This window comes from Manacus candei, unplaced genomic scaffold (assembly GCF_025592945.1).
Source record: "Manacus candei isolate 608988 ecotype Guabito, Panama unplaced genomic scaffold, ASM2559294v1 h1tg000028l, whole genome shotgun sequence".
Classification (NCBI taxonomy): domain Eukaryota; kingdom Metazoa; phylum Chordata; class Aves; order Passeriformes; family Pipridae; genus Manacus; species Manacus candei.
The window spans coordinates 25,707,193-25,731,980 of record NW_026138076.1 but is presented as its reverse complement, the minus strand read 5'-3'; the positions used below and the strand labels follow the sequence as shown (position 1 = coordinate 25,731,980).

The 24,788-nt window shown below is 35.2% G+C and overlaps 1 protein-coding gene across 1 annotated transcript in view; it reads right to left on the bottom strand.

The window, feature by feature from the left end:
* Positions 1-753: 753 nt before the first annotated feature.
* The window catches only part of PDGFC (platelet derived growth factor C), a 124,602-nt gene continuing 100,567 nt past the window's right edge, over positions 754-24,788 (bottom strand). The window contains exons 4-6 of the mRNA XM_051790807.1: positions 8,712-8,919; positions 3,056-3,273; positions 754-2,396 (exon numbers count right to left, since the gene is read on the bottom strand). Coding sequence (XP_051646767.1) covers positions 2,280-2,396; positions 3,056-3,273; positions 8,712-8,919 — 543 coding nt within the window. The 3' untranslated portion in view covers positions 754-2,279. The remainder of the gene's footprint in view (positions 2,397-3,055; positions 3,274-8,711; positions 8,920-24,788) is intronic.

The following is a 24,788-nucleotide window of genomic DNA, read 5'->3' as shown; positions in this document are numbered from 1 at the left end:
TACCCCTGTCTTTTCCTCTATCAAGTCTACAGAAAGGATGAGACCTCCTGCATTTTTTACAGCAGAAATTTCTGTAATGGAATTGCATTTTTTGACTCTTCTGCTAAATTATGATGCCAGAGGCTATGATTTCTGTTTCTATCTCAACTTGCTGTTCAAGAGCTCTTTAAATCACAAAAAAGGGATAATATTAATGCAAAAAAAAATAAAATCCCCAACATCCCTGCAAAACACTCAAATACTCAAAATTCAAGTATAGCAGGTTTCTCGTGTGACCATAATTCTGCATTCTGATACAGGGTTAATATTCAGACTGGATAATTATACGTCACATTTACACCAGATACTTTTCTTATTGAGTAAGAGTTTGAGTGTGGGGACAGAATCAGAAGAGAATTTTCCAGAACTGGTATCAAAAAGTCATACCAAATTGCATAAAACCAAATTTACATCAGAATCCATTTTCACAATGGAAACAATAGCAGAAGATGTTATTTCAATTTGATGGCTTCACATCCCCACAATTTTGAATATTTTGAATGTTTATACAAATAGCATCACATTCATTCCTCCTCTTTTTCTTCTTGTGGATTTACACTAATGCAGAATTATTAAAACAAGTGGAAGTCTTGGTAACAGAAGACTTTTGTTTTCAGAGCTGACTTTCAAAACAATAAGGAGAAAATCACCATCTTAACTTTTCCCATTAAGTTGTACATTGAACAGATACAAACATGTAGCCACACTGAAACATTTATTCTCCCAAAATTAGCATTATTACTTTATTTTGTGATTTATTACAATCTGAAAATCCAATAGTCAAAAAAATAAACTAGGTATAATGTTAAAGCATTTTACAAGCAAAATACTTTACTGTTGCCTTTTCAATTTGCATAGGGTGGGATAAGTGTATTGGTTAAAGAATATACATACAGAAGAACAATACCATAGTTCATCAAACTGTACTGCAGAGTGTTACGTTCCTGTGAGTGAACAGTACTCAAACAGCTATAACTGTCAATGGAAAACCATACACTTCAACATTAACAAGGCTGCCTTCCATGACCATAATGCACCGTGAAGGCTACAAGCCATTGGTTTCTTTTCTTACCGGTTTCTTTTTTTCTACTTTAAGAAATTAAAGAGTTAAACAAGCCAGAATGCATCTATCTATGCTCATTTCTTTTCTACCTGAACAAAGGCCAGAGAGAGGGAATTTTAAAGTCAGCTTCTGAAACCGCTTATAGTAATGTCTGTCCCTCATATTTTTAGTCTCATGGAGTGAGCAAGCTTAGAGCTTCATCCACACATCTCTATTATTATGGTATATCCAGGTAAAAAACTGTATTTTTTCACTATGTAGAAACAAACTGAAATGAGATCACGTTTCTTTCCCACTATAACCACATCTCTGTTCCTTCAGCCGTACACATCTGGCTTTAAAGTCTCACAAAGCTAAAAAATAGTTGATCTAGGTTGTAATAAAAAAAAAAGAATATTAAATACCTTTGGTAAAAATAGATATATTTAACAAGTTTAGAAAAGCAAATAGTTATACTGTCAAAAGGAGAATATAAAAATGTACACAATAAAAAAATAACAAACAAACCAACCAAAAATCATCAGCCATAGTACTAAGAATAAAGGCGATGTTCTTTTCAATGTTTTCTTCCTTAGATCATGTTATTGTCCAGTCTTCCTTCTAAAAGGCAGGAGCTTTACTAGAGCGTATGCAAAAAATCCAGTCCTTCCTACCAGCATTAGAGAAATTAAGTATAATTCGGAGCAAGACGGTCTGTTTTAGCCCAAGTTCATACAACAGAGAACGCTTTGATTTAGAGTACGTAGGCACAGCTGAACACAGAAAGAAAGATGTCGGGTGTTTTCAACCAGAGGCGAGGTGCACTGGAGCTGTAGAAATGAGATGGCCAGCAGAATCAAGTCTCCATGATGTCAGCCTTCTAACTCTATTTCTACTCCTAAATTATAAATCCATGTATTGGCAAGAAAATTGTGGGGATAACAACAATACATATATTTTAAATCCCTCATTGATGCCTTTCTCCCATCCTTTCACTGGGCCTCCAAACAGAGCTGTCACACAACATATAATCCCAGTTTGGCTTCTCCTGTTTTTAGAGATCACTGTAAATCTTGAAGATGGAAGATCCCCAAAGCAAACAACTGAGATTACAGAAGGAGATAATGCACAAGCCCCATAATAGAATCAGCCATTGATTGAATGTGCTTTGAAAGAAAACAGCACAATTAAATCATGTTTATCCTTCAGTATTCCCTTTGCAAACACAGTCACACTCCTCGTGGTGTTCCAAGGGTACATCTGTCAATGATTTATGCAATCCCCGGACACCAATCCTTGGTTTCAGCTGAAGAACCTGAAGGGGAAGAAGTCAAGCATCAAGAAAAGAGTAGGTGTTTCATCATACACCCAGACTATGAGCTAGATAGCACTCGAAACACATTGGATGACAGGAAGCATATTAAACAAAAATTCTTCATTAATTCCACCTCCTTATTACTATTTTTTCTTTTACCTCAAGCCCTTTACAAAATTGATTAAATCTTGTTGAACATGATTAAATTATGGTGCTATACCAAAGAAGAGTCTTGCAGTTTCAGATTTCTACCTAATTTTATTTAAGAGCTAATAGTAGAATTACCCAATTAGATAATTCTATAATAAGTAATTGTAGTTATAGATTTATAGCAATGGAAATGGACAAATATCCATTTCTCCATAAAGCTGTCATCTATCACTAGAGAAAGTAGAACAAAAGGTATGGTTGTGATGTGTTTGAACTGCACTAGTAAACAAATACCTCAGAAACAAATTAATAGTTGCACAGAATAGTATTTTAACAAGCAGATACTACTTTTTTCAATTTAATACCTAATTAAAATGCTAAAAAATGTATTTACAGGGGTAATACATAAAATATTATAGAATTAATATTGGTGTATTCCTTTAGTAAAAACAAACTCCTTAATTGGCTTTCAGTATTTCCAAACATGCAAGTGTAAAAAAGGTGTGTACCTCATGGTATTTTTTGGTGACTTTTGTTGGCACACATTGGCACTCATTGCAGTTCTGTTGACAACAGGCACAGTTTCCGCCACAACGTTTAACCAGGAGACACAATGGCCAGAAGATGGTGTCAGTTCGCTTCAGCTCCTCCCTCAGTGACACTGAGAAGTTGCGAGGAGTACAACTATATAGTCGCACCTCCTCCTTTAGGAGGTTGAGATCAACCACTGCAAAAAGACAAAGAAACTGATGCTTTTCTGATTCACACTCCAAGTTCATTGGTAGTAAACCAACTTCAGCAGTGAAGAACCCCTGAGGAAGGTTCACTTCTGTGCAGGTGGCACACGTTCAGCACAAAAGTATAATACTGCAGTTATATGAATACCATGAAACGTAAATGGAATGATCGCTGCATAGTAATAGTCACCAATTATTTTATAACTCTGGCAAAGTTGGCTCAAATTAAACAAAGCAAGCTTTGGCTGCTATGTTCCAGTATATGTTTTATAAAATCAACCTTAATGGAATTCTTTTTGTTCATACTAATACTCTGAGCTCTAGTGTTGCTATTCTATAATCATTTTGGATTGGACAAATACACAGCAATTCAGAATCCTGCAAAATTTCAAAGATGTTGTAATTCATTTGCATAAAGCATTCAAACTTGCTAAATTTTCAATTATTGCTTCTTTGCAAGGGTGATGTAAGTATAAGAAAGAATCAAACCATTTATATCTAAGCAGAATTTTTGGACTAAGAACTTCAAGAACTTGTCATCATCAGTGAATTCTGCACAGAATAAATAAGTGCACAAGACTGTGTACCTATGTAACTATTAGTAGGCTCCATTTTCCCCTCCTCCTTCATAGCAGCATATATGTGAATTTCTGTTGTTTCTGTAAGTTTTATTTTCTTTTGATGTGTCTTAAAAAAAAGTTCCTCCTTGTAAGCACCTAAGTTGAAGGGCAAGTTAAAGATATTAATTTTTGGCACCTGTTTCCCTATAAACTGGTTCCACTGTATCACAGTAAAGTTTTACCATGCCAGTGGTTGAACAGCAAGCTCATGAAAAGCTCTGAAACAGGACAAGCTCCTTTAGGTTCACCTTAGCTGCACAGTCAAGAAATAATAGGCCTTGAAAGAAGCAGTTAAAATTGAAAGAAAAAAAAAAAAGAGAAACACTGAAAAAAAAAAGTGAAAAGCAATGTAAATTGATTTAATTTAGAAAAGTCAGATTATAATAACCATGATCTGGGATATTTTATCTGAACTGTTTTTCTCCAAACCTATCATTAAAGAACAGAAGTAATGTCTAATTCACAGGGATACTTTCTCTGGTAAAAAAAAAAAAGAAAAATAGAAAAAGAAAACCCAATGATGATGTGGCTACTCAGATGGCTGAAACAGAAGCCTCAAACAAAGTGGAAAAGATCTTTAATCAACTGGTTTTGAGCTAAATCAAAAAGAAATCAGGGAAAAAATATCGCAGTGCATTGATATTACTTTTAAAAATACTTTCTATTTGCTGTTATCCATTCATAAATAAAAAGATAAGCAATAAAGCTAAAACAAGTTTTTGATCTTAATCACCTTCTAGAGAAATACCTTTCTTTTCTCTCTACTTATTATATAAAGAGTCTCTAGAGGTCATCAAGGAGAACTTCAGCCTATCAAGGCAAGATAACACTTCTTAATTTTATTTAAACACATAAGAAACAAAGAGAATTTAGAAGCTGCTAGTAGAAATGCTCATTGGTACTATCCCAGGAGTAGATCTTTGGGAAGGAATTTTAGTCCACGCTTCTTCAAACAGTTCTTCTGCAGACCATATCCATATACTGGCATCCATAAGTAAGGATTAATTTCGAAAGGTCAGTTAAACATGCTAAAGCCTTTTCTCTCCTTGCACTTACAGTGAATGCCAAGCTGGGGCACTTCATTCCATCACTATCAGGTTAACACAGGCTCCTAAATAAACAAGCTGATTTTTAAGAGTGGGGAGTGTGTACTAACTCCAATACAGTTACTGATAGGACACCAGCCTGCCTCCCACACTGCAAGAGCATTCCTTGGAGAAGGGAGCAAAGGAAAAGAGAGACAAAACTTCCGGGGGAGAGATTCACTGTGAGAAATCAGAAATTATTTAAGCTCTTCTGATCAGCTAATAGCTCTGGGCTGAGTCATTTAGAGGGTGGACATGTCTACCTCCATTAATCAAGGACTATACACAGGAATGGAGTACTTCTTTCTTATGTTACATTTTTAAACATATAATAACTGAACCGTCTGAATGAGGATAAAATGCCTAAAGCACAATGTGAGAAATGCTAGTTCTGCTAATACTTTCTACTGGTAGATTGTTTCTGCAGAGACTAATATGCTTGGAACTGTGAATTTGAAGAAGCTAAGCCTATGTGCTGCTCAGCCCTTCACCATGAGACATTGAAAGTGGAAGCTGAGCACTGACAGCTCTTCCAGCAAGCCCACCAACCAGTGGGAAAGAGATGCCTGCCTTCTGGCAGCCCCCAGTGGAATGCACCAATTTCCCAGTGCTAGCTGTAGTTATAACATAGAGAAAAGGGCAATGCACTAAAATAAGCGGTGTGTTACACATTCTGTCACAAAATTGAAATGAATTTGAACTGAACCTCTCACACATGCAGACATGAATTTTAAAAGGGTTCTGTGGAAAGCACAAAGTCAGCTCTTAGCAGATATATTTCAGTGTGCCATACTGTTACAACAGGCTTCAGAAGAGATGAACAAATGTCATATTTGATTTTCATGCTTTAAAATGTATTAAGGTATATTGCTATGATACTTCACAATGAACCCTTGCCCTACCTTATGTAATTCAATTTCATTAAAAGGTCTGTGGCAAATTTATCTAGTGCTTATATAATCACTTCTTTGAAGTGTGTGAATGAAGCTGTTATTTTTTCAAAGAGTAGCTGTCTGTTCAAAATTTATTTTAACACACTGTGGGCATGAAGCTAGATGAGAGAATGTATATATTCCCTTAAAAGTGTTTACTTAACCACAATAAAAGGTTATGTGGATTTCCCAAGTGCACTGAGTTACAGTACCTGTTATAATGTGAACATTTAAACACTCCTTCAACTTGGCTTCCACTCATGTATCATGTCTGACACAACAGTCAGAGTTCCTTTGTCTAGCACTAGCTCAGGAGGAATAGAAGGCTCTGCAGTAGCATATAAATGAGAAACACTAAAATAAAAATAAAGTGAGAAGGAAAAAAAGGGAGGAAAAAAATGTAGATATAGGTAGGTCTACAGTAAAGTGTACGTCGAAAGTGTGCCTTCACTGGCACATACAACTGAACTAATCCATGTTCACATCAGCCTGAAATTAACTGTGTTCTGCAATTGGCAATGCAATGGTCTGGCATCTTCTGGGACATGTATTGAGTCCCTCGGGAAACTTCTTTCCCAAAACATTTTTCCAGCTGGATGCTGTTCTCAAAGTCAAGGAAACAAACTAAATTCTGGTTGGGGCACTTGTGTGTGAGCACAGATAGCAGCAGGATGGTTTTCATTCCTAAGCACTTCAGAGATGTTCCTGGGAGTGTTAAGTTTTTTACTGGCTTCTACAACAGTAGTTGTTACAAAATCCCAAACAAGAAGTAAAAAAAAAAAAAAAAAATCACATAACTGTATGAAAAAAGCATTTGCTAAGGACTGTGGTTTGACTGTGACTATTTTTCCTTTTTAAGCAGGCTTCAGAATATGATCTAATGATTACAGATTTCAGTGGGAAGCAATGGGATAATTTTTTTGCACAGCAAAATATATTTTATTTTTAAGTATGCTTAATATTATAAAAGAATTTAGGACTATGTTTAGACATCAAAGCCTCTGAATTGGTGTGTCTTCGTTCCTGGCTAGAAGTTTCTGGACGCATTTTATCCAGAGAAAACATCAGAGACAGTTCTGTGGAATTTAGGTTGTCTAAATATAGCCTTTTTCATACAAGTTATTAAGTAGGAGTAGAGGGCACTTCTCTACTAAAGTAACATACACTTTTAATTACATGTTCATGAAAGCAGGACAGTAATTTAGCTTTTACATTGAAACACTGCAAAAATGAAACTGATCTAATCATAGAATCAAAGAGTTTGAGAAAACCCAAAAATTTTAGGGCATGCACTTCTCCCAAACATTTCTTAAAAAGCTTTTGAAATACAGCAAATATGCTACTTGAGGGAATAACATGGGGGAGGGGAAAAAAAAAAAAAGGTTTGCTTTTTCTCTCTCTTGAATAGACCTAACAGTTAATACTATGTCATCTCAACTGGACAAATTTTTCACCTCAGGCTATTACATTACAGACTCCATAATGCAGTCTGAGGGTGGTCTCTTTAAGATAAATGTGGCAATACCATGCTATGTTTATTCAGTGGAAAAATCTATTTTAGCATCTAATTAGAAGTCTTTAAAAGATTTACTCTGATAGTTTCTTTCTGAGATATGTCTTGCAAGGAGTTGCTTTTGTCTATACAGATGTTATCCAACACCTGCATTTTAGTTTATGTAAGTTTTCACAAACTACGTTTTGTTTTTCTCCCACTTATTGTATGTTTATGACATACATTTGGCAAATACCAAATCTCTTTAATTAAGGAAGTGTTAAATGACTATCTGAGAGGTATGGTCCATTGCTGAGAGCTTTTAAAGATATTTCCTCCTCTCTGGTTCTTGATTTAGCTGCTGTGTGCACAGCTGTAGCAACGCAGGTAGAGTACAAAGGTTGATCTCTAGGCTCTGATCCAAGAATTAGCTGTCAAAATCTTAAATTTGAGTTATGAAAGGTTTTACTTCCTCTCTTTTCTTGCTGATCAGATGATAATCTAGTCTACATCTGTCAACAGAGAAGTCTATTCAGTTTTGCTCATATGTTTTCATGCCATATGGTGGGCAAGGAAAGTGGTATTGCCTGCATGCTATCCATCCACACAGAATCCATAAACATGAAATAGTGGGTAGCATCTCAATGATATATGGTAGGAAATTCATGAGTGTCAAAGGCAGATGGAAGAAAATGTTTTGCTTAACAATAGCTCTACAAGTTTTGAAAACATAACCTACTTTACAACTGATGAAGTTGACAACTGCATGACAAACCAGACATGGACACAAGGATTTCATAAGATATCATCAGAGAGAGATTTAGGTAATTGCTCTCAATTTATTTCGTGTAGAGGCTGGAAAAATTCTAAGGAAATAAACCACTCGTTCACACAATACAGTAAGAAGTTACCAATGTCAAACAAAAAATAAAGTTTTGCCCTCCATAATAAAATAAACCCATGAAGTTCGATTATGTTACCCCATCAAGATGCCCTGCTACTTTGTGGAAAAAAAGATCTCCCAGGTTCCCTATAGGAAACTACCTTGTTTACTTCCTTTTTTTTATCCCCACTTGCTGTTTTATCCTGCTAAATTCCTTTAAGTTTTGAGTTTAGTCATTGTCATTTTTCAAATAATACAATGGTGAGAACAGCTAACAACAATGATAACTGCTGTGTTTCTAACATATTCCTTTCTTGGAACTAAAACTTAAGGTGAAGAATGCTCTTAATTACTGTTTTTTTATAAAGAAATTACACATGTAGAAAGCTGCAAGGTCAGACAGAAGAGTAATTTACCTCTTGATTTCCTCCCATGAATGTACGCCTTTCCAAGAAGTTGCCACGTTGGCCTGTACAAATCCTCCAAATCCAGTTGCCACCGATCTGGTTCAAGATACCGGATAAGGTCTTCCACAGTACTAAATCCAGCAACAGCATTGTTTAACACATCTAATGGTAAAGCTGATGGGGGGAGCAAGGATGGGCTAGGTGCTTCTGTGTGGTGCTGCAATCAGAGCCAAAAGAGCACCAGTCAGAGGGTTAATGGATCTGCTTTGACAAAGTGCTATATTTTATGGAGTTACATAGCTGGGAAAGTTTATAAATGGCTAGCTTGTTCCAAAGTACAGTTTATCTAATAAGACAAATGACAAGAGTCAGAAAGTACCTTATTATTCTTTAGCAATAATTGTAAACAAACTTCTTCTACACAGTTTTTCTACTTCTTATATTTGTAGCATTGCAGCTAGCATGCCACTACACCCGTCCTTTGAAAATGTTCATTGAGTGACAGACGGGACTTAAGAAATAGAACAAAGAGTGATTTGAAAATGTGGCCCCACTACAGACAATTACTGTAACCCTCTAGAAATCTGACACATTTCACATTCTGCCTTTCCTCAGAAACTTAGCTACAATCTTTGTCTTCTTGTCCTTCAACGTAAAACATGAACATACCATAGTACAAAGACAGTAAATATTCTTGTCCTCATCCAGAGACAAAAAAAGTGCTCCAGTTGTGTTTCGTACAGTGTTAAGAATTACATGTCTGGTTAAACAATAATGAACAGAGTAATAACAACATCTAGCATAACTAAAATAATGTTCCAAATTAACTCAAAAGTACTTAAATGCTGAAATTGAGTACTGAAAAAGTCTATGTACTTTCCCACAGCACAAATCTCACTGACAAACTCACTGAATCAGGAGTACTTAGTCATAGAAAATTCAAGCGAAGTGAGGCTTTTCTTTTTGCTCACTTTACAATCCATTTCAAAATTATGCATTGATTTGTACTTTCAAAAGAATAAAAACAGGCAGAAAGGGAAGACTAAGTAGGAAGATGCTTTTGCAGCACCGTAAATTCCTTTAGGCTTTTATATACAGACTTCACTACAAACATTATGTCCACAGTACTGCACTAGAGCAATTCACCTGGATCATGTAAGAAAGATGAAGAAAAATTTGAACACACTGCTGATTTAGGGGATGGGAAGGACAAGAATATGTGTTTATATATATATATATATATATATATATATATATATATATATATATTTAAAAATCCTCATACCACTTAGTGTCAAAATGGTACTCTCAGTACTGTAATGTAAGGTGTATATATACTATAATTTTTTCCATCTGTAGTGTCAGATCAATGGTAGTCATTTACCTTTTCGAAATGATCAGGGAAATTTATGAGAAATTAAAGAGTTATGCTGGAAAAAACCAAGATTTTAGAAAATAATCCTTGCAACATTACACACTAAACAGCAGTTTTCTAAAATACATATGGTTGTGATACATGACATATCAATAATAATATTTTCTTTTTTTGTCCTCTTAATACTAATATATATGCATTTTTGGTTTCAGCTAAAAGTGTGTCTGAAAGAGCAGCAAGTGGAAGTAACCATCATGGCCTTCCTATTTTTTGCTTCAAGTTTTTTCTCTCTCTAACTTCAAGAAATGCAATCACTAGAATGATTTGTGCTGCTTTTTAACTGTGAGTCCTGCAAAAATAATACAAAATGTAGGTCTAGTGGGCTGCTACTATTAACTTTACCATATTTTCATCTTGCTAATCATTTCCAATAGAGTTAGTAAAGAAGTTGTTTCCCATTCTGGAGGTTTCAAAACATTAAAATATTTCTCTTCCTCTTCCATCTGTTACCCACATTAAAAATAGTAACATGCTGATCCATCTATTAGGTTATGATAACAAAGCAACAGATTCTGGTCTATAATTTAATAGCTGCTCTTAGCAAAATATGCTGCTCAGCAAGCTTCAAAACAGTGATGTGACACTGTAATTCAGATGGTCAAAAAAATAAACATTCCAAAATTTTTCTTCCTGTTCTTCTACATGATGATGTATTTGCAACAGTCATATTTCCTGGTTTGAAGGTGTAGGGTTTTGCTAAGGTGAAAAACAAAATCAGTGGTAGAATCACATGGTAGAACTAGCACCTGACAGAAAAAAAACCCCAAAAACAATCTTCTATTTTATTTCCAGCTGAAGAAATTACTTCAGTGTCTCACTGCTACTGGGATTAAAACCTGTTGGATCCCAGATAAAAATGCATTGGTCTAGAATCTATTTCTATATTCACACCTCAAAACATGTACACCAAGCAATACATATATAGCAAGTAACCCATCAATTTATGGTACTCTGGATTCAATTGACATTTGCCTGAGCTAGAATGATACTAAGATATGGTGAATCTTTGCACAGTGGTAACACAATTAAAGTTGCCATCACTTCCTTATCATTCTCACAGCAAACAAAAACGTGAAGAAAAAGTAACTGAAGCAGTAATATTACAACTTGGAAGATGAATGTTTTGGAATAAAGTCATTAGAATCTCAAGATTAAGAGTGTTTTTCCCAATAATCTTTAAAGTTAGTAAACCTAAATTACAGTTACAATGTACCAAAGACTAGAAAGATAGCTGATATCATAAAGCTATAAATGCTGTAATATGACATAACAACCTTTATGAAATCTCAATAAATTGTTTTATATAAATGGTAATTCCAATTATACTTTACATTGTTTTTACTTGCTAATAGGTAGTAATTATTTTATAATTTAAATTTTTTGGACAGAACATCCAGTGCAGCATAAACAGTACTCCTTTCTTTTACTAAAATTATATATTGGAATTTTATACAATTTATAATTACACTCAGCTTTCTCAGTTTGTTTGTCTTCTGTAGGCAATATTTACACATATAGTAAAATTTTACTCTCAGAATAGAAAACAGGAGAAATGACCTAATGCAAGAAATTAAAATTCAACTTCATTAATGGTACATACCTTTTAGAACAAGCAAACGTGTCACTTTGATGTAACTCTGAAATGTAGCATCATAGCTGCAACTTCAAAATGTTGAAATGCTCCTTAAATGGAGCTTCCATTCACTTTACAGCAAGTTCATCACTCTTATTTTAATTTAATCTACATCTATCTTGACAGTCCTACTCAGACCCCCACCTCCACCTGCATGCCTGACACAAACTGATGTTTCCAAGCCACTCCCGGTGCAGTGCTGCCAACATCAGTACTCAGAAGGTGCCAGAGATGTGATTTCACTGCAGAATGATGGTGTGAAAGCCTCACAGGAGGGCCACTGACCCTCTCTAACTGTTTTGCTACACAATGCTGATGGAGACAATGAAGATGATCTTATAATGAAGTAGCCATTTGTCAACGGTACATCTATTGTATATCTGGCATCACCTTCACAGAACCGTATGTTTCCCCTAACAGGTCAGCTAGCAAATAATCAGCCTTTGATATAACAGATATTTATTTATCTGACAGGGGAGACATAACCCAAGACAGCAGACACTTCTGCTTTCCAAATATAGTAGTTATGCAAAATAACTTTCCTGACAGAGACCATTTTTTGGGAAGTGGTGTTCTTCAAGCTCTTCTACAATAAATACTAATTGACAGTAAACACTTTTTCTGTCATAGAAGTACATTCTCAATTATTACCAATGTTTTAGGTTTGAGATCACCTTTTTTGTTTTTGTTTCCCTGAGCATGAACAATTTCTGTCAAGATAGATCTGACAAATACATCAACAAGTTCTGTATTTTAATGTGATTCCTCTAGTAAAAAAACATTCTGTGGTTTCTGTTTTTCTGCCCCGGAAACAATTTCAATTTACTTTAATAAGAATAAATATGTTTAAAACCAAGATGGAGCCAAACAGTTGCATTTTTACTGTTAGTTAAAATGATTCAGAATGAAAACCAGAGCAGAAAACATAGGGCTTCTGCTGGCCTGTAGAACAGCCAAGAATGACAATTAGTGTTGGATCAAACAGAATTTTTGTTAGGTGTGTTTATACTGTATTTCTGTACATGCAGGTCACTCTGTCAAAACAAATACCTTATAGAAATCCCCTAAGTTGTTTACAGACGTAGAAGACAGGCCAATAGACAACATTTAGACAACAGTTTAAGATACGGGCATGGAAAAATGGATGGAAATAATATAAAAACTAACATTACAAGACTATCCAGTCCTGAACATCACACATAACAACAGTACCACAGAAAAAATTCAGGGATTAAAATGCATTTTATGGTGCTCACAACGTTAGTTGGCCTTATTAAAGGAATTAAAGGAATCAAAGTTACTATTAAACAAATCTGTCTAACCTCTCTCTCAAAGGGAAAAGGCTAGGACACTATTAGAAATCGAATAAGAATATGACCCTCACTGTAGCAGCAGATCTGAACAAAAACTTCAAATTGTCTAGGTGAAGTTCAAACCTAAAGTATGATTTAGTATGTAGCTTAACTTGAAGTCTTGTGATTAATTTCTTGTCCTGTCACGTATATCCAGTCTTATCCTGAACATAGGATTTAGACCAAAGCTTCATATTGTAAAGCGTCTGGAAGTTGCATCTCTTTGCCAGGTCAGAATGACTGTGTATGTGACTGCATCATAAACAAGAGATAATCTTTCTGAAAAAGGACAGCAATATTATTCTCTGCATAGAGCTCCAACAGCTAAGCCATTGCAACCAAAAGCACAACAGCTGCTAACACAAACATTTTTAGATTTACTCTGGTACCAGGCATTTCACAGCATACAGGTTTGGGACACAGCCTTTATCAAATCTGTAAAATGAGCATAAAGACAATTCCTTGATCTCACAAGTTCTGTAAGAGAAGAATACAACCAACTTTTATTAGATGCTCATTATTAGTTTACCTGAAGAATCCAGAATTATGTTAGACAGATACCAGGTATAAATTTGGATGTGGGACTGGATGTTATAACCTTTCCTGTGTACCACAATCCATCTGTTCTTTCCTTGAACTGAACCTGCTCCAAGGATAAACAATTCAGAACAAAACAGCACTCACCTACAATCTACTCAAGATCAGCTCTTAAGCACTATCACGACCTAAGAAAAGCCTTTATTTTGCTCCTGTTTCTTAGCACAGGACTGTCAACATACTAACACTACCCTCTTTCGGTTAAAGGAGAGGCAAGAAATAATATTGTTAAGTTGCTGCTGCCAGGAGTAAGGAATGTCACGTTTAACAACGCAATAACTGAGTTAAGATTGGAAAAACAAAAACAAGTGAGTCAAATACTTGGCATGACAGGACACTTACAAGTAGTGAATAATATGTCTAAAATAATTACTTCCTCACAAAAGAAATCTCCACTTTTTTTTGCATTACTTTTCTTTTAGAAAACATTGTCAAGCAGTTTCTGAGTGACAACCCATTCATCAATTGGCACAGTTTAGAGAAACTATTGAAAATCAGTATGGTTTAACCAGACTAGAAAAGACTCTCCAACAAAGAAAACCTCGAAGGAACCTCCTCTTCTCTGAAACCCAACTAGGATCAGTACTTTGAAAGAAATAACATATTTCTTCTAATGAAATATCCTTCCACCTTTCTTTTTTTAATTATTATACAAGAATACTCCAAGTCCTGCTTAGATTTAAAGATACGCTCTTGAAACTTATAGTACATGCACATTCTTGTAACACTCACAATAAAGAAAGGCTGTTTTCTTCCTTTGTAATCACAGGTAGCCCTCCTACTGGCATCAGTGAAGCTATGAGAGAAAGCAAACTCTTTTGGAGTTTGCCCTGAGGACACACAAGTTTCTCTGCTTAACAATAGCTCTTTCTTTTCTCCCGCAGCAAGTACATGCAGTAATAGGTGCAAAAAGCCTCTAGAAATCCTGGCCTACCTGAAAAAGCACAAACTTTTACTTGTTTGCCTGTATGTAATACAAAAAAAGCATTTGCAAGTATCTCACTTCTAAAGGTATCTCTCTGCAACATTAACATGCACCACTGCTATGCAAAATGTTAGTCCTGTTCAAGTTGCAAGGTAGAAGGAAGAGGAGATGATCTGTAGTTGGGCCTGTGTGCAAACACCTAGGTAGAGAAATAAAGTTCCAGGATCCTCTTCTTGTACCTTTAGCAAAGGAATGAAATAAAAAGAGAATATGCAGAGGCAGACAACCAATTTAGTCTGCCAAAACCAGGGAATAACCAAGGATGTTCAATTGCACATGGAAGAGATGGAAGCCAGGAAGGCCATCACAGTTCCCATCCACAGCAGCACTTTTTACTACTTTAGTTGAAGTTACTGTCACAGCAGCAAGGATGGTTGCATGAGGGACACAGCACTATGGGGCTGCTAAGTAGGTAGGTCTGGTAAAATAAGTTCCAGTGGCACTGAATTAAACATACATGTTGTTCAACTATCCTCACTTCAGGGCTGTAACTTCTGCCAGTCAAATAACGCCCAGGTAGGGGCACCAACCCTCCTCAATTTAATCAGATACTGCACACGAGAACCAGACTGCTGGATGATAGCCCCCCTCTTTCCTGAGCTTCCAGCTCTCTGCTTTTCACAGGCTCCCTAAATTTTCTGTTCCTATAGTATGCTACAACCTCTTATCAAAAGCTTGTCCAGTTTCTCTTCATATGCATGCAGGGTTTTCCTTTTATCTCACAGAGGACCTTGTTTGCTAAGTATCCATGCATGGGCTTGAACCAATTTACACCTTAAAGCCAGAAATGGCTTTCCGAACTCTAGATCCATATTTTTTTGCTGTACTTCGAGGATTGCTTTCCAAACCATGCATAATTTCTACTCTCAATAACCACCAACAGGAAAAAGATCACAAAGATCACAAGGGAAAATGAACGCATTTTTGCCTTTCTATCTTTGCCAGTCACAGAGTTTCTGTGCAGTCCACAGAGAAGGTCTGGAATTCTATTTGTGCTGGAAACAACTGGGAGATGTTCTCAAGGAAATTAGCAGGATGGAAACAGGACAGGATGTCACTAATAATCAGTATTCGTTTCACAAATTGCACCTTTTTGCCTGAAGCCTGTGCACAATGACACCTTTAGAAATACACAGCATGTCTCTTCACAAGAGACACTCTCGTGAAGACACAGATGACACATATATAGACCAAGTTCATTAACTCTCAGGGGATGCCATCAATAGCAATAATCTCTGGAAGCCATTTTCAAAAAACATTAGTGATTAGTTAGTTCTCATCATAAATATAATTCTGTGTATGTACATATATAGTTGTGTTTACATATGTATAAAAATACATTTTGTTTTTCCTGTGATCACATGTATCTCTGTATTCCACATCGCATGGGAATGGTCCTGTGCAGGGCTCGGAGTTGGACTTGATGATCCTTGTGGGTCCCTTCCAACTCAGCATCTTCCGTGATCAGTAATAATACATACTAACTCATTTTAAAGGCAAAAAGAAGAAAACTAATGCTCCCAGTACTGTCTTATATAGGAGACTTTATTGCCAATACATTTCACCACAATAGTTGTAGAGGTTTCTATTCCTAGAAAATATATACACACAGACGACTATTTGTCTTGCATGGAGTTGCATGAAATTACTGATTTTTTCAGTGCATCTGGTAAGTCTCACCAAAGCAGCACATGCTACTTCACGAGTATTTCATAAGCACTACAAAATCACCAAATTTCTCTCTCCTATCTCTCCTTTACTGGAAGTATTTGTTATTCTACAGAATGATCTAGTGATTCTTGTATTCTTTTAGGTAAGAACTTTCATTCACTGATTTATTCTTTCAGTTAATTACGGACAGAAGAATTGTATAAACAATTCTGCTTGAAAGCTGTGTCACCAGCATCTCTGGTAACTGCAGAGGTCTCAAACCATGAAGTATACAAATCCCTGCAATCTCTAGAATACAAAAAACTTGCAGATTCAGGTAGCTAGTTGCAATGGAAGTCAAATCTCGATGCCTTTCTACCTTTGTCATGGGTTTTTAACTATACTTCCTTGCATTAGGAATTTTCGGACGTAGTAGTGAATGATAAGATTCTAGACAGAAGACTCAAAGTAATGCAAGATCTCTCATGACTTGGACACATTTTGACTCAGTAGACAAAGGCTCAGCCTCATTATTTTGGAATTATGGCCTGATGAAGTTGAACTTCGCTGAGTTGAACAGAGAGCATTTAAAAGCACACACTTAGCCTGTGATGAATCAGATCTAATAGTATAGAACAAGCTATGGCATAGACTGTCTTCAAGACAAGAATTTTCAAAGTGGAATCAGTATGTCAGTTTTAATCTACAGTCCCTTCCTCAAATAATTTGTCTTTTTAATTGTTTTTAAATTACTGTAGATATATAAACTAATTTTAGGTTTATTATTCCTGAGTTTGGGTTCCTAGTAAGTATACTTGTGGCAGAGTAATATTTAAACCATAACTACTTTCAAAACCTTAATTTTTAGTGAGCACTCTCTCCTTGTTTATACATTTCTGTCTTCTAAATGAGACTTTAAACAAAATTTACAGTGAGTTCTCCCCACTCCATGTAACTACATATATATATATATGCCATAAGAAAAGGTAAGTCTATCTTTCATATCCTACCCTAGTTGTTTATGTACCTCATGGATGTGCACATAGAATGATTATAACTGCAACTTTAAAAACCTAAAACTCAGTGGATAATGTTATGTCTTGTACAATTTGAATGCTTAATAAAAATATTTAGTCCAATTCAGACCACGGGCAATACGAACCTCTATATACATATTTTAAAGAGTATGAACTGTATGTTTGTGTGTTTATACAGATAAAGTATCTGCTGAAAATGACTTAAAATAGACTGTGTATAGGTAAAATGAAGTCCCAAAATAATTTACTGAAATACAATTTTTCTCACCACAATCGTATAAAATCTTTCTTCAGAGAAAGTGCTGAAATGTGTCTTGTGCTTGCAGTATGGTGCTAAAACAGGCAAAACCCTCAATGCCTAAGAAATAATAACCTCCATGTCTGATAGTATTTTGATTTTTGTATTCACAGAACTGTCCTAAAAAAAATTAGCAGCTGCAATGAATCATTGCAACACATGGAACACATGAGGGAACGTGCATCTTCTGTAAGTGTTTGCTACAAGTTCGGTTGAATCATTTGTAGAGGATGTCAGCAGCACCTTCTGCCTTGAAGAACCTCTGTGCATGACAGGTGGTTAACTATTCACATCACATGGGATGGCTGCTAATTCCTGAAGGTTAAGTTTTTGAAACACAAAGTATTTTCCTAAGTAGTAGCCCTGTCCTCCCTCTCTTAGTGCCTTCCTTTCAATTCTTCCTTATTAACTACTCACCATCATATTTAAGGACATTTTAAGTTTATTCTCTGCCTTATCTATCTCATTATTTAAAGGCAGTCTTGTACCATTTCCAGGGTAGAACTGCATATTGATTACTTGCTGTATTTTCTAATAAGTGTGATGTTTTCTCATCATACTGCTCTCACTGAGGAGTTAACTCTACAGAGACCCTTATAAAACTACTTCAATATTTCATTGCTTCTTAGTTTTCTGAATATATCCTCAATTACCTCTTTATGTTTCAAACATAAGCTCTTGTGGTAGCTTGTTTTTTGTTTTGTGTTTGAACTGCGTGTGTGCAGTAGGATATTTCATGACAATGCATACACGAGTTAACAGCTGAGTAAGAAGTGTTTTTTCAAATGCTTGTACAAATAAACTCTTTATCTTCTTTTTGAGAATATAAACTTAAATGCAATTTTCTAGGTTTTCCTATTAAGAGCACAAATGAGTCAATGCAAAAAGAAATTCCAAGAATCAGATTGCAGTGGGCATGTAGACATAGTCCAATTTTTTTTCAGTTTGCTCAGATCTTATTGCAAACGGAGTTACAGTGATTATTAATCACTACAGTTATAGACACACCTAAAATTCAATCAGGAAACACTATTACATTTATGATTTACAGAAGCCTTTTTTTTTTTAAATTTTCTGTACACAAAGCTCTAGTTCTTACTTGTCAGGCAGTAGTTGACAAGGAATAAACAGTCAACACAAGTGCAGCTGTTCTGAATAAAAAAAGTTTGTGTACATTATTCTACAACAGGAGATGTGGCCAGCCCTAGCTGAAGGACATAATTTCTGCAGACATTTCTTTAAACTATTCATTTTACTTGAAATACCTATAAAAGCCCAATCAAATTAAGCAATGACAAGTTGCTTCTTTAAGTTCTCTCTAGGAACTTCCTCATTGGAAATAGGTAGCTGTTCTTAAGAAAATGTTTACTTACTCCAGTACATTCATAGGAAGTTTATCAAACATTAAACACTAGGAATGGCTGTTTATTACAATTGGAAAGTGTAGTTGTTAAGGACAATGAAAAGTACTTCTACACTGCATGCAACTTTAATTTGATCTTTCAGTATACATGTTAAATTGCATTCCACAACAGCTTTCTGTTCATTCATATCACAATAAAAGGAACACACCCAACATTCCTGTACAGCAGACATTGCAAATCAGAGCTTGTCCTGCCTTGAAGGCAAAAAGTCCTTGAAAAAAGCATTGCTTTACAGGGAAGGAAACCTGTCTCGTCCTCAGGTATCCATTCTTAATGTGATAAAAGACATAAGAAATGCATCATATTTTAAGATTTGTGAAGAAAAATATTTTGTATTATGTGCTTGTGATATGGAAATTTGTTCTATGTGTAACATACATACCAAAACCCAAAAAACGTGGTTGGGACTAAGACTACATTGCCCACATAAAGATTCTCACACCTTTTGAACATGCCAGATTTAAAATCTGTGAGCTAGCTTTTATAGCCCTATACTGCTAACCATAATGTTGTTCTAACATACACTTAGTGTTTAGCTCTATCTCTTCTACCTATTTTCCACTATCTATAACTCTTAATTCTCATGTTACCTCATTATACTTTGATATATATTATGCACACAAGTATAGTATATGTGATTACACAAAAGTGAAAGGCAAATTTAATTGGTAAAGTATGCTTAATAAGAGAAAATTAAGAGAAAACATTTTAAAATCCCTTGTATTTAGGAGTAAAACTTAGTCTATCTACTCCCTGCTTAGTGCAGGACAATGGTTCAGCAAAGATCCCACTGAGTTCCCTTCTAGCCTTGCATTTCTGTGATTGCATTACAAAGCATCTACCTGGTAACCCTGATGCTTTTGTAAATTAAGTTGAGGGAAATGCTGAATTCTAGAATTATAAGTAATTTTAAAATCTGCGCTACTAAATAACTATGCCACAAGGTCTTCTGGATACATAACCAAACACTTTTTTCTTCAGTGATTATTTGTCCATTTTAATCCTTTGGACTTACTATACTAATGGTGTAATAAAAATCAATAACTGCATGCCAGTATAACTAAATATAGAATATTTGGTATAAAAACATGTTTTGGTTTTTTTGCTGCATGTCAACCCACAAGTCCTTAACTCAAATAAGAATAGGAAAATGAATGAAACTACTCCAATTTTGGACTTTAATTTAGTTACTTTCTCTTGGAGAAAATTAGGAAGTCATGGGTATTTAATAAAAGTTGGGTCCTTGGGAGCAGCAGAAGTTCCTTTGACAGTATCATTTACAATTTCTTTGAAATCTCAAAATTGTATGTAATGCAATGCATTTGAGAAAATGGTTTTAGTATCAGCTATAAAAGTAGATGCATTTCTGCCACACTCAACTTTTTCAAAGCCATTTAAAATTGATCCTTCAGAAATGTTTTGAAAGCAGGGTGCTTTGTTCTATTTCTAAGAGTCTCCCATGAAATTTTGTGCTGCTTAGAGCATGAACAAATCTATTAAAATAGAATAGGTTGAATTTTAAGGCCACCAGAACTGCTAGCAGTCACACTGACTTGAAGGGATCTCCCTCACATGGCACAGACCTTCATCTCCTTTCACATTACTTCTCTGTTCTTGCACATTCACCATGCTGTAAAGGTAAAAAGTCAAAATACTCACCTCTACAAGAAAGGAAGTGCCACACAATAATCCTGCACTGATCTTAACCCTTTTACAAACTACTGCTATACCTTACTGTCACTTTTTAAATTTTTTTTTTAATCGTGTTTTTCAAAAGCATGATTTTAAAAAGTTGTAAAGCCTTCTACAGAGGAACTCCTCATTCTATTCCCCACATGTACCCTTTTTTTATAAAAGGCTTTTTAGGACCCATTTGAAAAATTAATATTTACACTCTGAAAAATACTTTCCTGCTTGTATATGTATTTAAAATATCCCTCAGCCTCTTATTTTCCCATTCTCTGATTCAGCAATACTGGGTGTTTCTGATGATTTAGTGTAGCATATATGGAACTAATTACAGAACACAAGACATCAAAAACTGTGGTTTTCGAAATTTTAATTAATTGTGGTTTCACAGGCTGCTATTCACTGCAATCCAGGAAGTGGTTAGATGTGGGGTTTATTATCAGTTTAAATAGAAGTCAAGTGTAAGGCATTGGTTCTACCTGAATTCTCCAGCCCATAAGAAACATGATTTTCTGTGAACTGTAGACATTGTGTAACATGGGGTTAAACAGAATGAAAACAAAGAGATTTGCTGCCCTAGCCTGCTACACTGAAAGATAGTGGCTAACCACAACTTTATCCTTTGATCAAGACACAAAGTGTACTTCACAGAATATGATTGAAGATGCTAATTTGAATGCCTGATAAAGCACTGCTTCTGAAATAAGCCAATTAAGAAGCTAAATTAGGATGATATTAAAAAGGTATTATTTACAAGCATTGCTCACTGACTATATATCTTGATGTTTTTTCCTGGGCATGAGAGATTGACACTGCAAACTGCTACAGAAGAGGGCAAAAAAGAAGGGAGGTGGGAGGGTGGGTGGTGGGAAGGGAGGAATCAACCAACTTTGCAAGGCAACACTGGTCACGAACACTTTGCAGAGATCTGCGTGGCTAATTCTGGTGGGATTTCTTCCACCTGCTGTACTCAGTGAAGTCCCATGAGATGATCTGCTCGTTTAAATGAGAATAGAAACCCACTCTGAGGGTTCTCAGCACCAAAAATGAAATGTAATTGAGATGTTCTGCATGAACCACATTTACAAAGCAGTGTTAAGCAATTTGGGTAAAGTGACTGTGATGACTGCTGTGCTTTGCTGAAGGAAGATTCAGTCTAGTATTTGGAGAAAATACTTTTTGGTTTTGTAAACATTCATACATTTGAGATACCTAATTGCCATGAAGATAGTGTTATCATGTTCTTAGCCTTCTTCCATTATTTGCTATTTCATTTGAAGCTGGTTTGCAACTTTCTGTTTATCTGTGCAGTCCCGCTGTACAAACATGAGGATTTGAATGAAGAAATTAGGATGAGTGAGCACTAAACATTTGAGGAATGGGAGGGAAGACAAATTGTCATTTCAAGTACATCACTATAAACTTAATGCAAACTGACTGAGTTTAGATGAGTAAAAATTCCCTTTATAAGGTTATATTTCAGTTAAAAAGTCAGAAAAGGACATTTTGCTATTTAACAATTAAGGTTATATTCTCTCCTCAAACAGTATATTAGTACTAGATATGGGTTACCTTAGCAACTATTATGTGTTGTAAAAGAAAATTCTGAGAAATGAGGATATTTTAATGAGTGACTAAAACACTGGCACCTCTTTTTCTTCTCCCACTCTTCAATTTTTTTTCTCAGAAAATTAAACCAATTTTTTGAGATAAACACTGATTGTGATCTCAGAATGACAGCATCAATACTGGTTTTGACCTGATGAGCATGAAAGTTTAATTCTTCCAGGCAACATTCACTAAACTATTGAATATGGTCCACGGTGTATAATTCACTCACTTAGGAGATTAGAAGAATAGGTAGCTACTGGGAAATAAGATCTCACTAATATCTCAGTAATCTCAGTATAATAAATACATATAGAGAAACAATTATTTGCCAATTAATTTATAAATATATTAAAAAAAAACCCCAAACCTATTTCAGTTTGAGTAATATGATCATTATTTTGATGATGTGGTCACTGTTTTTTAGACTCCCAATACCTAATATTTCCTGTTGAAGGCAATGGTAACTGCTTTTTTAAAAAATCTGTCACCAGTCACGCTGTCTACATGACAAAAGAAACTAGAATCAAAACATCCAAAGATTTCAGAGGCTATAAATTGGAAAGTATATCACTATTACTGAAATTTCAATAGTGTGGCTATCACTATATTAGTAGAAATGATGGACACTAAAATTACATGTGATAATAAATTCAAGTTGGTGTATTGTTAGAATAACTTTAAAATACAATTATCCACCTGACAAAGCCCAAAATAACAGCATTTATAAACAGAATGATGCAACCATGACAATTTGACATTATAGCAATTGCCAGTTACCACCCCTTAGGTAACTTGACTATTATTTTCTCTTTCTTCTCTGAACCTTAGTACTTGGCAGAAAACAGAAAAGAGCTGCCATCTCTTTTTCCTGCAGAAAAAAAAAAAACAACAGTGGAAGCTAAGAGTGCCCTTACTGCAAGGAAGCCATGGCCTGTGGCAGACTGTTACTGGGGACAGAACACTGCACGTGGCAGAGTCAGAGCAGGATATAAAAGATCTAAACTGAAAAGTTCACATTCTGTGCCCTGTGCAAGATGTGTTGCTTCCTGGTTCTCTTTGGGTATTCTCTAATTGCTTGATTAGGAGATTAACTTTTTAAAGTATTTAATTAATGAGAGGACAGTGGGAAGTCTCTCAAAAGTAATTGTACTCTCATAATTTAATAGGAAATGAGATTTAGGGAAAAATTAAGAAAGTAACGGTGTTTTTAAACTCGCTTTTCTCTGGTTTCAGATTTTTATGATGATAAAACCTTAATATGTTGCTACTGTTCCAAATATTAACCATAAAATTCAAGCCAGCTCCATCTATAAATTATCCACTGGCATTTTTGTATAGCACTAGCTTTGTAAGTTGTGGCTTTGTATGGCTAGTTTAATGACGTTTCTTAGGTGGGAAAAAGCTTCATAAAATTATTTTTTCTTTTTTTGTTGTTTTTTTTTTTTAACCAGCCTGCACAGAAAAGTTGGTCCTGTTCACACTTTGGTAGCTTTTAATATATTGATTTCCCACATTCCCCTATAATTTGTAAACAGTTTCAGGTAATGAAAGATCAAACTTCATAAAGGAAATTTTATGATTTTTTCCCTGTTTAACAGCATGACAAGTCTCCTTTCCAATTTAAAGAACGTAGTTTTTAAAATCAATATAGTTCTTAAATTATTAGTCACTAGTAAGAATCATAGTTCATAGAAAAGGAGGCAATAAACGACGAAATATAAAGAGTGTCTACTTTAAAAAATGGATAGAAATCAGAGTCTCAGAAAATAATCACAAAGGTCCCTGTAGTGTACCTATTATCTAAATGAAAATCTGTAAAACCCTGTCACTATTTACTATCGCTGTTACATATAACTATTAGGTGATAATTTCTCTTCTGTTTAGTCTCAATTCTGAGAAAATGTATAAATAAATCCTTAACTACCTAGAGATAAGTGCTAGTAGCTTGCAAAAATAACAGTGGATTTTACTTTGCTCTTCTTCTACCATGACATCACCTCAAAGGTATTCTTAGACTTTAAGTAGGAATACAGCATTGCTCTGCTGTATGTAACCAGTACAGGTTGGCTTCCTATGGCAGAGCTGTTGCTGTGGGGTTGACAGTTGCACAAAGACCTGCACTTGTGCTTCACCTTTGTGAAGTGGGGCTTTGCACGAGGTCAGGTTCATCTGTCTGTCACATTTGAAAAATATCGGGCATTCAATTTGATCACCTCTATCACATCAAAGATGTGCAGGCTTGTTGATTAAGTTCTAACATTTTTAGAAATAATTTGTTAGCAAAGTAGTAAATTGCTTCTGAAATTTATATTGTCTTCATCCGTGTAAATACCTAGCTGTAAAATTAACTCATGTTTTTTATTCTTAATGATGAT